The 17,460-nt window shown below is 28.3% G+C and overlaps 1 protein-coding gene across 1 annotated transcript; it reads left to right on the top strand.

The window, feature by feature from the left end:
* Positions 1-515: 515 nt before the first annotated feature.
* LOC126902938 (fatty acyl-CoA reductase wat-like) lies at positions 516-16,600 on the top strand. Its single transcript, XM_050680726.1, has 8 exons — positions 516-795; positions 1,261-1,509; positions 2,795-2,922; positions 3,041-3,150; positions 14,732-14,921; positions 15,148-15,402; positions 15,516-15,773; positions 16,501-16,600. The coding sequence occupies exons 1-8, from the start codon at positions 604-606 to the stop codon at positions 16,595-16,597; spliced, it is 1,479 nt and encodes a 492-aa protein (XP_050536683.1). The 5' UTR covers positions 516-603; the 3' UTR covers positions 16,598-16,600.
* Positions 16,601-17,460: the final 860 nt, after the last annotated feature.

Here is a 17,460-nt window from a genome sequence, read left to right as displayed (position 1 = left end):
AATATTTTTTAATAGGTAGCCTTAAAATTAATAAAACGACGGTTATATAACTTTATTTTTAAATACTAGAACATAAAATCTTTGGTTGTAGTTCATAACAAGTCGAAGATCACCAAATGATGAAACTAATGAATTATAATCGACGTTTTATTTTTCCTATACCCTTTCATTTTATTACAGCATTTACGAAATGTATTCAAGTGTTTGCAATTAGTATGAAAAATGTGCTCTTTTTGTAGTTAAAAATCAATTAATGCATGTACTTCCAACAAAATAAAAGCCTTATAGAAATTCTCTTGTGCAATTAAATGTCCATTTGGTGATCTTTTCCCTTGGGTAAAGGCATACATTTTTCCAAGAAATTTAAAAGATCCAAAAACTTGTATTAATAAATAAAGAACGAAACTCGAAATTTGTATAAGCCAAGAAAATCAATTTAACTGCAGCCATACGTACTGTCATTTAAACTTCCATGAAAAAGAGTGGGGTTTGAATATTTTAAAGAGTACGAATTTAGATAATAAATTCATTCGCATGGAAACGTAGCAGTCGAATTGTTCAAACAAATTATCCTGATTAGATTCAATAATTTCAATCTATACAATGAAATCGAATATAGTTGATACTTTTAACAGTAACACTATATTAATCACTGGAAGTACAGGATTTTTAGGAAAATTATTGATGGAAAAATTGCTTAGAACATGTCCTGGAATAACAAATATCGTTGTAATAATAAGAAGTAAAAAAAACTCGAGTGCGGATAATAGAGCTTTGGAAACGTATGAAGGAACCGTAAGTTATTGTTTACAATTATTGACACCCAAAAACAAACATTTTTATTAGGTATTTAAAATAAATAATAAATATCACTAACTTAATTACTTAATAAAATATAATGATTGAATAATTAGGGTATTAATTTTCACAATTTTTTTTTTTTTGAAGACCAAGCCAGAATTAAGTATGATATACATTTAAGATAGAATAAATAATAATGGTATCTTTTCTATTAATTACATCAACATATAAAGAAAAACAATTTTTTTGATGTAAACTTAATGTAAGTTTTATAAGAATATAAAAAAAAAATATGTTCCAATATTTTAGATAATAAATTAGATAATAGACCTAGCTTACATTAGGCATAGCTAGGTCTTATAAAAATCCTAATACAGACTAAGCTATTAAATACTTAGATGAACCTAAAACAAGTTAAGCCTTATTATCCGCATCAACCTTCCATATTATTTTTTTAAGGTATTCGACCGACTACGGAAAGAAAATCCTGATTTCATGAGAAAAATAAAAGTTTTTAATGGAGATTTACAATCTCCGTTATTAAATTTATCTCAAAATAATTTGGAATGGATAGTGAATAATGTCAATTTCATTTTCCATTGTGCTGCTACATTGAAATTTGATGAACATATAAAAAAAGCAACACAAATTAATGTAGAAGGAACGGAACGGCTATTGAACATTGCAACTCAAATGAAAAATTTAAAAGTAATTACTTATACAAATATTAACAAATGAAATTGAAAAAAAAATTGGAATTAATAAGATATTCAACAAATGCTCAAAAAATACATACTAGTTACATTGTTCTTGCATAATTTAAGGGAACTAAAACTGATATTTAAAATTTTTTCAACCCATTATATAATCTATGCAAAATAAAAATTAGCTTCGTATACTTTAAGATTGAAATAATTTATTTTTTGATTATTAAAGAATTTTTTTTTTAATTTCCAATTAGATTAAATTTACAAAAATATTAAACAAATTTTATTAGTATTATTTTTACAATTAAAAATCCAGTTATAATTTCTGAAATAAACCAAAACTAATTACAATACTAAAACTTAAATGTTAAAAATAGCTCATTATTCGATCGTGTCAAAAATGAACAAGTGATATTGCATAATGTTACACTTGTTAATTATTTTACCTCAGGCGTCTATATTTACACATATTTTATATTTTATGCGTTAGTATGTGTAATTTAATTTACTAATCAAATATCTTTGAAATTGTTATAATAAGTTATGCCAACAATTTTATTATTAAAAAATTAATCATTTTCTATGTAATAATGTTGGTCTTACATGTTTAAACTTTCTTTTATAAAATATAATTCGAAATTATTGTAAACGGTAGTAAAATAATTAAATTTAACAATGACATATAATTCATTTTGGTTTTAACAATTATCATCGTTATAATAATTTGTAGCAATTAATTAAAATTAAAAATTACAGTTGTTTCCTTAACTTGTATATAAATACATAGTGTAATATTCTGTAATTGCACTAAGGTTAAAGCATTTTGTTTAAAAATTGGGTAAACATGTATTATATTCAAAATCATTATTGTTGTTACACAATAATTGAACCATTACTACATTAGAATATGCAATTTTATTTTGATTATATAACTTTTGTACTTAAAAGGGTAGGGTTTATAGATGTGTCTATATCTATTCGGGATTTAAGTCGCCATATAACTCCCATGTAAACTACGATACGATAAGTATAAAAATGTGATTAAGATTATTTACTATCTAGTGCTCTAGTTTGATAACTAGTAAATTTATGTACTTGGAATATCGCCATAATATTCAATTCAATCCAAAAACTAATTATTAAAAAACTATTTTAACTTTTATTGTTCCTATTTTGCTATAATTGATGTATTCCTGTAAAATTTATATTTTCCTTTTCTAATGCATTGAAAGTAATTGATTATTTCACATTGAATAAAAAAATAAACAATGATAATTATTTTTTAGGGGTTTATTCACGTATCTACTGCATATTCACACTGCCCAAGACAAGAAATCGATGAAGAATTTTATCCCATAGAAATAACCACAGAAGATTTAAAACTCCATGTAAAAAATAGTAACGAAGAAATAGAGTAAATATTTTTTCAGTATAATTTCATTAATACAAAGTAACATGCAATATTTTATAAAGAAAATATAATCTATAAAATTATATTTTATTTTATAATTTTTTGCATTATTGATTAACAGAATACAGAAATTCTGGCCCAACACTTACACATTTACAAAAGCTATGGCTGAAAATTTGGTTGAAACTTATGGTAAAAGACTACCAGTAGGAATTTTCCGTCCATCAATTGGTAAGATATATTAATATATAAATATACTAAGATGTATTAAAATAAATTATGATATTATTAAACATGTTAATTTTAATAAACTATTGGCAAATGTATAAAATTCATTGAATATCAGGATCTATAGTTTCTGTTGTATTATTCAAACAAATCAGTCAAGAATGTAACTACAAAAAATTTAAAAATGTACATTTCTATTTCATAATACTTTTTATAGTAAAAATCACAATATTATAATGTTATTAAATAACACGTTGTTTCGGCGTGATCTCTAACTACTAAAGATCTTCGATAAATTAAATGAAACGTAAAGGAATGAAAAAATAGATATGCGTTTATTATATGTACGCGAGCAGTGCCCTTTACAAAGGCAGACTAACTGCTTTTAAAACCGGACAACTATGTAGCCGCCGAACAACGATAAGATGAAACAACAATAGCTACACTTATTGTGTAGGCCTAAACACACCGCACAGTGGGACCAAACGCTGATTTAGCCGGCCAAAAGTACCATTTTTAAATCAACTAATAAAAATTTTTTTTTTAGCAAATTTTTTTTATTATATCCTTATAAGGTCATGTACAAAAATTCAAGGCCAAAAGTTGATATAGTAATGGTTGGGTGCTATTTAAATATCATAACACTGTATTTTTTTGTTTTTTTTCTAGGATTTTTATTATTTCTTCAATCATTTTTTCCTGCTTAATTAAAAACCTTAATTTTTTTTTTTTAATTTAAAATGTTTAAAAAGTCATCGGCTTTCAAATTTACTAAGAAAAAATTTTTATTTCTTTTTTTTTTTAATTTTAATAATTTTTTACACACAAAAAAATGCAAATACTTATTTTACATTGTTTTTTAAAGAGTTTAACTCAAAATTACGCAATATTACGATTACACCAATACATGCATGTTGTAGAAGAACTCTTAAGCTACAATTACAAAAAAAAAAATTTTGCGTCAGATTGCATTTGAGCCCTGCACATAGAATTTCCCTATAATAAACGTGTATTTTTGTAAAAATTGTAATTTTAATAATTTCATTGGTTTTATCAGTTCGATCAACTTTATCAGCTTAAAAGTTGTAAAAATTAGATGTAATTAAAACTAATGATTCGTTAAAATTAAGTTTAAATAAAGTTTTTAATAATATACATAAAATAAAATAAAATAAGTTATACAATTTTACTGTGCCACTAAATATTGTTTTATTTTAGAAATACTATTATATTATTGTTAATATAGTTTATTATTGTTAACACTTACCACATACTACTTGATTATCCATTATTTAAAAATAATAGAATAATTTTTACAACTTTTAAATTAAAACAAAACTGCAATTAATTCACTGTGAAACTTATAAAAAATATGTGCAAATTATTATGACGTGACGCGCCGTTTGTAACATGTAACACAATCTGATTAAACAGAAAAATGTTTTGGTAATAATAGTATTTTATTTTATGTGTATTATTAAAAACTTTATTTAAACTTAATTTTAACGAATCATTAGTTTTAATTACATCTAATTTTTACAACTTTTAAGCTGATAAAGTTGATCGAACTGATAAAACCAATGAAATTATTAAAATTACAATTTTTAATTGTAACGGTTAAAATTTTAACGGTCCATTATTTTTATCGCCTACTACTGCTCGACTCATGTTATACCGCCAGCGTAGACAATACGCCGTCACTCTGTTGATAAATAATAACGACGACCTTCTAGATAACAACGAATAACATTTATCGTTCGCTACGCATGCAACAGTCGTAATTGTTGTTTCGCCCGCATTTTTGGCTGCTGGTATATTGTTTGTACTACTGATTGCACACGTGACTTCGGCCATTTCTCGTACTCGTCCCTCGACCAATGGGGACCGTCCCAACTGAGTTGAATGCACCACACACGTTGCATGATAATTTTTGCAACAACTAACACAGGCCCGAGCAAACCAAGGGGATCAAAAATTGTGGCTACATTCGATAAAATTGTTCGCTTTGTTATATCGTTATTATTCATTATGTATATTTAAATGAATCCGATGGCGGATCCCAACACAGGCCTAATATTTTCGTCGTGTCGTTATCGATAATACGCGGACCGTCGCTATATTTATTGTGTTCGTTAGGCAATAAACTACTTATTAAACTGTTATCGTTGGAAGACCATTTCCGTAAATGTAGACCGGCACCTTTCATTACGGCAATAATATTGTCTCGTAATGTTATATCCTCTGCCCGTTTCATTGCACCGCTTAACCAATCATAAAAATCGTTAACGAATGATTGACACGCGTCAGGATACTTACTGAATTCACATTCAGCTACCTTTTCTAGTGATTGGTTATAATTGTCATTCACCGTGAGGAAAACCGCCGTTTGTTGATTTATACTATTGAGTTGATTTCCCGATGAACCGGCAACCACCCATCCGAACTTTGTTTCCTGAAATACAGGACCGCCTGGCCGTGGCTTTATTTTACCTGCAGACATTAAATCATAGAAGTTACCCGCTCCTATTAATAGGTCAATTTTCTGTGGCACGGTGAAACGCGGATCCGCTAAGACTATAGCTTTCGGAACCACGCAGCTATCATTTAGTCGGATGCCTGGTAGGTTACTCGTAATGTCCTTAACTACTAAACATGACAATGTTACTGAATAGTCATTTAAACGGGAGTTGGCTGTAACCATTACTCGAGATTTAATCCTTTGTACGTTTCCACCAATTCCTTGGACGCTTTGGTCGATATGGGTTTTCGGTAACCGCAAAATCTGTGCCATACGTTCGGTTATAAAGTTACTTTGTGATGCAGAATCTAGTAACACGCGACACTGCTCCCATTCACCACGATTACTCTTGACCAAAACAGCTGCGGTTTGTAATAATATCGACGTAGCAGCCGGTAAGCTAGTACGTGCACTAACGGTTACTAATTCATTTTGAACTACTTGTTCCGACTCGCTATTTTCCGAATTTTCCGTTACGTTTGTTGCTGAGTTGGACTCTGACTGATCGGTCCGTGCACTTAAGTGTAAAANAATTGTTCCGACTCGCTATTTTCCGAATTTTCTGACTGATCGGTCCGTGCACTTAAGTGTAAAAGTGTATTATGTGGCTTGCCACACTTAAAACAGCCTCGAGCCAAACATTTTTTCTTAGGGTGTGTCTGTAGACAATTCCTGCATAAATTGCGCTCATTAATGCGCTTAATGCGTTCAACTACTGACAAGGCCAAAAGACTAGGACATCGATACACCGAGTGATTTGAGTGACAATTAAAGCATTTTTTGTCCGAATTTGTCACCGCATGAGCATTGCTTATAGATTTTCTGACATCTTGACTATGGGTAGCCGGTGCTGTGGCGTTTCTCTGATTTATGGCTTTAGATGATTCAATCGCTTCTAAAATTTTAAACCGTTTTTCTGAAAATTCCACCAATTCGATAATTGTAGGAAGAGCGTCCTGAGCCGATTCCGTTTCCCACGCTCGAAGACAACTTCTATCTAACTTGGTGGTTACTAAATACGTTAACATAGGACTCCACGACTCTGGCTCTTGATCAAGGGTTCTTAATGCTTGCATGTGTCCTTTAATTGAATCTGTAAACGCTCGAAGTTTAATTGCTGATTCTACTGTTAACGTCTCTAAGTGAAATAACGCTTTTACATGGGCTTGTATTAGACTTTTTTTTATTGTTATACATTTCAATTAATGTCCGCCATGCCACTGCGTAATTTGACGCCGTCATTTCCAAACAATTAACAGCCTGTTTGGCATCGTCTTTTAAAGCCGCTTTCAAATAAAAAATTTTTGTATGTCTGACAATTGGTCATCATTGGTATGAAAAAATATCATAAAATGTTGTCCATTGCTTATAGTCGCCTTGAAATGATGGGATATCTAGCGGGGCTAATCTAATAGCTGGCGTTGCTACTGTTGGTGTCGCTACGGTTGAAGATATTGCCGCCGTATTCCCTACAACAGTGTCTGACGCGTTGCTGACTGCCCTACTCAATTCAGATAGCCTCTTCTCCGCAATCGTACTGGCTTTAAAGTATGAGTCTTCAAAATCAGCTCTATAATTTTGCTGTTCCTCTACGTTTATCCCTTCTAGCATGTCGATTTCCAACTGTACTTGGTCGTACTCACTCCATGCTTCTTCAATTTTTTTTCGTCTAAGCCGAATTTCAATTAAGTCCGATTTTTCGTCTTGCACAAACTTTAAAAATGTTGTCAATGCTGATTTTAATTGACCTCTCCTTATGCTTAATCGCGTAATTTCATTTTTGCGATTATCTTCAGGCATAGTTTGTTTTGTTGGTTTTTACCGATATTAAATAATTGTTCCAAAAGAAACCAACCGCCTCAGCTGACCGTTACTAATATATATGTATATATATATGTACGCTCTATCAACTGTCAGAGACCGTTCGTGGTGATTTGAGCAAAGTACAACAATAACGATAGTACCACAATAACCGCTGTACGCAGACACTATAAATATTGCGCACGGGTTTTTTACACTTAACTATATTTGTTTCACAATACTTATGACGATATCTAATGCACTTATACGAACTTTAAATTAAAATACGTTAATAATATATAATAATACTATTATATTCTGCGTATAGCAATCGCTGCTGCTACGAACTACGTTGGGCAGAAATTAACCCTTTTCTAACTCGATGCGTTAGAATTATTTACGAACACGCACATACAACGTTTAAGTCACGTACCTTAATAACGCACTTTCGTTACGCAAATTTTCGCACTTTCACGTTTCCGATATTCACTAGACGTTCCGGGCGAAGGTCCATATGATTCGGCGTGATCTCTAACTACTAAAGATCTTCGATAAATTAAATGAAACGTAAAGGAATGAAAAAATAGATATGCGTTTATTATATGTACGCGAGCAGTGCGCTTTACAAAGGCAGACTAACTGCTTTTAAAACCGGACAACTATGCAGCCGCCGAACAACGATAAGATAAAACAACAATAGCTACATTTATTGTGTAGGCCTAAACACATGTGTCTATTAAATTTGAAAAGGTAACTCTTTAAGTGTATAAATTGACTTCACGTGACTCGCATTTTATTTTCAATTCAATCAAATGCACGAAATGTGGTTATTTGATTTCCAATGTATTTTATAATTTTTCGAAGGTCATCATATGTTAAAAGTCACTAAACCTGAATTTTAATTCAAAGATTCTTTCAATAACTCAAATGGCATCTATGAATTTATTTCTTTTTATATAAACTAGCAATTAGTATTAGTAGTTCTATAATAATTGTATTTTATCGATCAAAAGTATGAAACAAATATGATATATTTAGGCATTGCGCAACAAAATCAGCAATCTTTTAATTCACTTTTAATATTTTATAATTTTGAAATGCATCTAAATATATATTAAGTATATATTATATAAAATAATAAATACTATTTCAAATATTAACTCTCAATATTTTATAGATATTTTCATCTTTATTAAGTTATAAGTTTTAAAAGCAGCAATTGCATGGTACTTTTAACATTTTTTTAGGCAATTTATTTGCAAAATTTGTTTAAAAACTAATGATACTAGTATAGAATAATAAATTTGTTGACAAAGAACTAGTTTTTGAGCTTTTATAATATTTGAAATTATATTTTTGAAAAATCATTTGAGATATGTCAGGTTTGGGATTTGGGGCAACGACCCTCAAAAGTGAAATTAACCTCCTCAATAAATATTGTAATTTAATATTAGTGTGAGATAATAATAGCTGAAACATACCATAATAATTACAATAAAATATTATAAGAACACCAGACCGTTTGGTAGCCAGGAGCCACAATCATCATGACCCCCCTATTGACCGCATTATTTATTTCAATAATGAATTGATGAGCAAAAAAAAAAAAGATTCATAATATTTGACGTTGCCATTTTTTTTGACCATTGTAATTTACCAAAAAGAAATCCTGGTTGCGGTACTGACTCAAATTAATTACATGTTTGAATTGCTAAAAGTGACAGGTTCAATTTTACTTACTTTTCAGAATAGTTAAAATTAATATTAGAATATGATATACGAGGTGTATATAGAAAATAACGGGAATTTTTTATTTTCAAGGGTTTGAAGAGTCCGATTATAAAGAAAATATTTTTTTTTCAAAATTGGTACTCATGTTCATGAAGTATAATAAAATTTTCAGCTGGATTCATTTTAGCTTCGATGCGAAGCTGAAAAGGTATTGGTTTTACTAAGATGTGTTTTTTTTTTTTTTGTGTCTGTTACCACTTTTTCTCAGCTCTCACCGAACCGATTTCTTTCAATGATACGTCAAAAGATCACAAATCGTATCTAGTCGAAGACATTACCCTTAAAAATTGAAAAAAATTCCCTCGTTCCCCGTAAAAGGGGGAAACCTCCAAAAAAATTACAAATTTAAAAATCGCTAATTTTCGAAATTTTTTCAATTTTTTTTACTTAAAAGTGCCATAACTTTTTCAAAAATAAACAGATCAATATAATTATTTTTTATATAGATGCATAATATTATTACCTTTCATTTGGTATATTTTTTTTCATAAATTTAACCCTTAACCTGCCCACAAGGGAGGATTTAAAATGACAACTTTTTCACAAAAAATTAATTTTTTTAACTTAAATTTTGAAAATGTTCCGGAAGGTCTGACACTTTTATATATATCTTAAATTAAAGCTAATGTAATATACTTTATCATGGAAAAAAAAAATTTCGGACTTTATTTTATCTTCAAGGTGAAAATGGCTACCAAATGCTATTATTGTGTGAAAATTCTCAATTTTATTTTTTACATTTTTAACATTATAATGCTATAACTTATTGAAAAGTGTATTGATCAATATAATTTTTTTATGGGAAATACTATTTTCTAATAATCTCTTTTTTATTCGACATACTTTGTCTTAATCAGGATATTAATAAGGAACTAGCAGTTTATGAAGCTTTTGGAATAATCCACCAATTTTTTAAAATTAAACACTATCTAAAGATTTGCATCGAAGCGTTTTTTTTTGATAGTGATTTTAATCACTGTCAGATATCATTATACTTGATCCAACTATGCCACGTCACCACTGTGCCGCGACCCCCCTGTGCTGGGTTTTTTACTTTGTCAATGGCAGCCGCTAAAGTTAGACGTGTTTTTATGACCTTGTTGATTTTTGTTTGTTTAAAAAAATGGATCAAAGGATTTGTATTAAAATTTGCGTAAAAAATGAAATAATGTGTAACAAAGGGTATGAAATGATAACAAAGTCCTGTGGTGAGTCTGTCGTGAGTAAAACAAGAGTTTACGAGTTATATAAGCATTTCCAAAATGGCTGTGAATACGTTGAAGATGACGAACGCTCGAGACGTCCTAACATACCAACAATTGATGGAAACGAAGAACTTGCTACGAAGTCGAAATTAAAGCTCAGTTGTTCCAGTGGAGGCATTTTGGATCGCCAAGACCGAAAAAGGCTCGACAAGTGCAATTGAACGTGAAGATTATGCTCACTGTATTCTTTGATTTTATTGGCATTGTGCATCATAATTCTTGCCATGAGGTCAAACAGTCAATAAGAATTACTACTTACAAGTTCAATGCCAATGCGTGAAGCAATCCGAAAAAATTCCCGGATTTGAGGCAAAACAATTCATGGTTTTTTTACCACAATAATGCACCTGCTCATACTTCATGGATTGTTCATGAATTTTTGCTCAAAAACAATACTGTAACGGTGCCTCAGACTCCATATTCGCCAGATATACCTCCGTATAACTTTTTTCTAATTCCAAAAATAATGAGAACCTTAAAGGGCTGCCGTTTAGCATAGAATATGCTATGTCAAGCATAGAAGACATTAAAAGCGCATCGCTGAATGACATGAAGGCTATCCCAAAAATCGAATTTTAGAAGTGTTTCTACGATTGAAAGAAACATTAGCACAAGTGCATAATATCTAGTGAGGACTTTTATGAAGGCAAAAACATTATGGTAAACCAATACATAAATATTTTTTTCAAAAAAACAAAATGCCCGTTATTTTCTGAACATATCTCGTATTTCTGTAATAAATTGTAACTTTTAAATATTTTGATTTTGGGTGGTTTGCCAAAAAATATACAAGAAAGAGTGTAGCTGGTTGTTACGGTGCCAAGTTAATACAACAAAGATATTTTAATTTAAAATTATAAAAACACTTTGTAAAGTATATGGTTTCATAAATCAATAATGTTTCAAATATTTTGGCAAAATATTGATCATACCTTATCAATATCAATATTTGTTTGTCATTTTATGTTTTTAATAATTGTGATAGTATATTTATTACCCATTAAAAATTACTGTTTTAATAAATTTAATATAATTTTATTCATTTAGATTGGAAAATTGCTTAACTCGAGTAATATATAATAAAATATAAACAAATACAAAAATTCCGAAACTAAGATATTTTTTGAGAGGTGTAATTAAGCTGAATAAAATAATGTTTAATTTTTTATTTGTTATTTTTAAAATATTATACATTAGAAAAATGTATACTGTTAAGGTAGGATAAATTTATGATACCTTTGGACGAGCTGTTATATTTTGATTAGCTAATTTTACTTAATTTTTTGTACTTAAAATTTATTGAAATATTTATAATAGCTTCGAATCATTAGACAAACATAATTTATAAACATTTAGGTAATTGTTAAAGAAAAATAAATAAAAATATTATAACAACTAGCCTCGTTTGCCCTCATTTACGTTTTCCTAAAACAAAATTAAAAAAAAGAAAATATATATATAAATATATTTACCATTTTTCTGCGATTAATTTAATGAAGTTAACTAAGTAATCGAAAGTTAGTTTTATAGAAATAAAAAAATGAACGCATTAACATTTTTGTTTATTTGTAACTTTTTAAATATTGACTGGATGTGAAGCATGGATGTTACTATTTTTATCGCTAGCCATTTCTCCATCACTAAATACTAATTCAAAAGTACTTGTCGATCACTCGTTTTATTAATAAAATAAATTTTTATTTTATAAGCAAGTTAAATATGTTTGATTTCATAAAAAAAATAATGTTAACACATCTATAAAGCATAAGGGATTAACATTAAAAATATCTGATAATAAATTTGAAAATACATATGAAATTCATAAAAACCAAAAAAAAAAACCAGCACACGGGGGGTCGCGGTACAGTAGTGACGTGGCATAGTTGGATCAAGTATAATGATATGTGACAGTGATTAAAATCACTATAAAAAAAAAACGCTTCGATACAAATCTTTAGATAGTGCTTAATTTTAAAAAATTGGTGGATTATTCCAAAAGCTACATGATCTGCTAGTTCCTTATTAATATCCTGTTTAAGATAGAGAATGTCAAATGGAAAAGGGATTATTAAAAAATATTATTTCTCATAAAAAAATTATGTTGATCCATACACTATTCAATAAGTTATAGCATTATAAAGTTAAAAATGTAAAAAATAAAATCGAGAATTTTCATACAATAATAGCATTTGGTAGACATTTTCATAATGAAGACAAAATAAAGTCCGAATTTTTTTTTGCATAATAAAGAACATTACATTAGCTTTAATTTAAGATATATATTAAAGTGTCAGACTTTCCGGAACACTTTCAAAATTTAAGTTAAAAAGTCAATTTTTTGTGAAAAAGTTGTCATTTTGAATCCCCCCCTGTGGGCAGGTCTAGGGTCAAATTTATAAANTATATCGCCCCTCGTGGGCAGGTTAAGGGTCAAATTTATAAAGATATATACTAAGTGATAGGTAAAAACATGAAGCATCTATAGAAAAAAATTGATTTGTTCATTTTNTGGGCAGGTCTAGGGTCAAATTTATAAAGATATATACTAAGTGATAGGTAAAAACATGAAGCATCTATAGAAAAAAATTGATTTGTTCATTTTTGGAAAATTTATGGCAGTTTTAAGTAAAAAAAATTTCGAAAATTAGCGAATTTTAAATTTGTAGTTTTTTTGGAGGTTTTCCCTATTTACAGGAAACGAGGGAAATTTTTTCAATTTTTGAGGGTAATGTCTTCGACTAGATACGATTTGTGCTCTTTTGACGTATCACTAAAAGGAATCGGTTCGGTGAGAGCTGAGAAAAATTGGTAACGGACACCAAAAAAAAAAAAAACACATCATACCTTCTCAGCAACGCATCGAAGCTAAAAAAAAATATTATTAATTAGAAATCGAGTGTCTAGCATTAAAAAGAATCACCTTATATAAATGTATATTATTAAATAAAATATACATCACTAAATAGTATATTTTATTTTAATTTATGCCTGGTAAATAAACAATGAAGCCATTATTTTGTTTGAGACAACTAATAGATAAGTAAAAAGTAGAAGAATAAATAAGAAAAAGCTGTGTATGGTATTTATAGATTTGGAGAAAGTGTATGATAGAGTACCAAGATAGTTTATAAAGTAGGCTTTAATGAATAAAAGAAGTCCTGAAAAGGTACATAAATATTATAGAAGATATGTATGATGGCACTTATATCCGGGTGAAACGTGTGGGCGGAGTAACAAGATTTTAGGAAAAGAGTAAGAGAGCACCAAGGTTCTGCTATAAAAACTTATTTGTTGTTAATAAGTGCAAATAGAAGAAATTATTAGAGAAATATAAGGAGTAGAGTGCAAATAAAGCTAGAGGTGTGGCGATTAGCTCATGAAGAAAGGGGTTTAAGAATAAGTAGGTGTAAGACAGAGTATATAGAGTACGAGTTCGACAAAGGAGAACACGAGGTAGGTAAAATGAGATCAGTGACAATAAGTGAGAACGTGATAGGAGAGGTGGAAAGTTTTAAGTATTCAGGATTAGTTGTGCAAAACAGCAGCGTTGGTATTGACGAGGATGTAAGACACAAGATTAAGTGAGGGTGGTTGAAGTGGAGAGAATCGTTTGGCGTGTTATACGTTAAAAGAATTGCAAAGAGGCTGAAAGGTAAATTCTATATGAACGGTTGGTCAGTTGACTAGAAGATCAGAGAATGAGAGTAGCAGAGATGAGAATGTTTAGAAGGATAAATGGAATGACTAGAGAAGATAGGATAAGGAACGAACATATAACAGGGCGTATAGGTGTGGCGTCAATCGTGAATATGAGAGAAATTAGACATAGATGGTTTGGTCATGCTAACAGCAGTGTTATTTACATTTTTTTGTTATTTTTGTTATATCAGAACTTTATAATCAGATTATAATAATAAAATTTTGTGGTGCTTGCATATGTACTTTACAAATTACTTCATTATATAAATAATATAATAATTAATGACTAATCAAACAGATAATTAAGGTTACACTTTTAAATACATTTAAATACACTTTTAAAATAAATATTATTTTCTTATAGCAATAAATTATTTTTTTTTTTATAAAATACAACATTTTATTGATTTATATAACTTATGTTATGTGCACGCATAGTATTTTAAACACCAATTTGTCACTCCTTAATACATTAATATTTTTAATTTATAATAACTTAAAACCATTTTAGTGGGGAGCACTTTTAAAGAACCTATTCCAGGCTACTTAGAAAATATGAATGGCCCATCAGGTGTAGTAGCAGGAACAATAGTAGGTTTTCTTAGAGCTATTCCGTGCAAATTAAATAATGTGGTCGATATAGTACCAGCAGACTACACGGTAAACGCTTTGATAGCATCTATGTGGGATACAGCTAACAGGTATAATATACTTTATTTGTAAGCATTTGTTTGTTTAATTGTTTTAATTAAGACTAAGTATGTTCATATGACAGTGTGATGAATCAAGAATAATTGTCGATTCATTTGAGTTTTTTATGAACTAATTTTATTGATTTTCTTTTAACATAACATTCTGAGTTACTTCACTGATGTAATAATTAACTCAAATTCACATATTATTGTACATATTTTTAATATTTTATAGATATCAAAACTCGGTCTCAGATAAGCCAAAAATATACAATTATGTTTCATCAACCGTTAGTCCATTGACTTGGGAGCGCTATATGAGTGAGTCAAAACAAATTTTTTACACAGCTCCTCCTAACTGTGCTATTTGGTACGGGATTATCTATACTTATGACAATAAATGGCTGGGAAAATTTTTATGGTTATTTTTACATTGGATACCAGGAATTATATTTGATTGTATGCTCTTATTAGTTGGAAAAAGTACGAGGTATTAAGCTTTCATTTTAATAAAAATTTAGTACAATGTATTGCTAAAATAAATAAATAATATTATTAAAAATTACTTTACTAGAAAATGAATAATATTTTTTCATAATTTAGATTTTATAAAATGTATACAAAAGCAAACAAAATGATGAATGTTTTACGTCCTTTTACATTATCTCAATGGAAGTTTAAAAACAAAAATACACAAAAAATATGGTCTTTACTAAGCGAGGAAGAACAAAAAATTTTTTTTTTCAATATGGAACACTTTGACTGGAGTTCATACATACAAACCTATTATTTTGGAATAAGAAATTATATTTTACATGAAAATAAACAGAATATTTCAGACGCTTTAAAAAAACATAAGAGGTATGTTTAATTTCTTTAACTAACAGTATTATAACATAATTATAAAATTTAAAGTTACATTAAAATGTGACATATTTTTTAAAAATTATCGTTTAGAGGTTAATTGTTTATATTTTGTTTTATCAAAATACTCGCTTTTACATTTATTATATATGGTTATCTGTATATCTTAACCCACTAAATTATTTACAAAATATAAATAAGTCAATATTAACCATCATTTTCTTAATAAAATATTTTTTATAATGTATAAGCTATTTAAATATCTATCTTCTCATTTAAAATAATGAAAATAATAAAATAGTTTTATGCGGAAAATACATATTATACAATATATATTTTTTAAAAATATCGTTAAAACCTACACATGAACTTAATTATTTACCAAACGTGTGGTGAATATTCAAATTCTATAACTAAAGACCTCGAATATTTTTAAAAACACACATTTTTATTCCATTTTATACATTAGAAACTTCTTTATGCATATGTGCTAAAAATAGTCATGTATAATAATTTGCTAAGGAGTTATAACAAAAAATATATTCGTTTTTTAAAAAAATACAGTTTTTGTCTCTTCTGAAATCTAAACACATCTCGTTTTACGCTAAAATATTTTTCTATAATTATTCAAAATTTTTAATGTTACGAGGAGGCGGATATTACTTTTTCTCCTTATACTTAATCATATTTTTTTTTCTCTGAATCACCATTGATTTTTTTTCAGATTATATTATCTACATATGTTTACGTTGTTCCTATTGACTTATGTGTTTTATTTTTTGGTGAGTACATCTTTTGGACTTAATTTTTTTGGATTTTAGTTACCATAACTATAGCTACAATGTAATTTCAGCAATACAATTGTAATACATAAAAATACGTTGAATTTTAGTTAAATAATTTTTAGTTAATTTATAATTTAATGAATATAAATTGTTAAAATAAAAATTTAATAAAATCAAAAATTTTAAAACCTGCCTTTTATTTATTATTAAAATAACATTTTATATATTTCTAAGACTTGAGAAAAATTAATTTTAGAGTCTAAGATTGTTTTCTTATTTTACATCATGTGAATTTAATGAAAAGAATATAATATAATATAAATATAATTTATGGATAGATATATATCATATAAACAACTAAAATATTTTCAGACTAAAGAAATAATTATTTCAGCTCTTTTAACTTTTTTTTTTTTTTATATATACAATATAATTATTCTATTAACCCTACTATAGTGTTAAATTCTTAAATGCGCAAACCCCCTTAATGTTGGTACTATTAACCGTTTTACTTAATTATTCTTCGTCTTTATCCAGACTACTTGTGGTTGGCCACCTTTATCCTAAACTTCTATTTANTGTAATTATTCTATTAACCCTAGTATAGTGTTAAATTCTTAAATGCGCAAACCCCCTTAATGTTGGTACTATTAACTGTTTTACTTAATTTTTCTTCGTCTTTATCCAGACTACTTGTGGTTGGCCACCTTTATCCTAAACTTCTATTTAACTTTTACTTTATTACTGTGTAATATTAAATATAATACAAATGATTAATGTTACTTAGATATGTGTATGTAATTATTTTTTACAATGTTTAAGAGTTATATTTAAGTATTAATTACTGTATACTAGAGCATTATTAAATATCAGTTGTACAAAAACACTCTTCCTTTCAA

Source organism: Daktulosphaira vitifoliae, unplaced genomic scaffold (assembly GCF_025091365.1).
Source record: "Daktulosphaira vitifoliae isolate Bord-2020 unplaced genomic scaffold, ASM2509136v1 Scaffold_3, whole genome shotgun sequence".
NCBI lineage: Eukaryota > Metazoa > Arthropoda > Insecta > Hemiptera > Phylloxeridae > Daktulosphaira > Daktulosphaira vitifoliae.
Note: the sequence above shows the minus strand (reverse complement) of the source record. Positions and strands in the feature narration are given on the sequence as shown.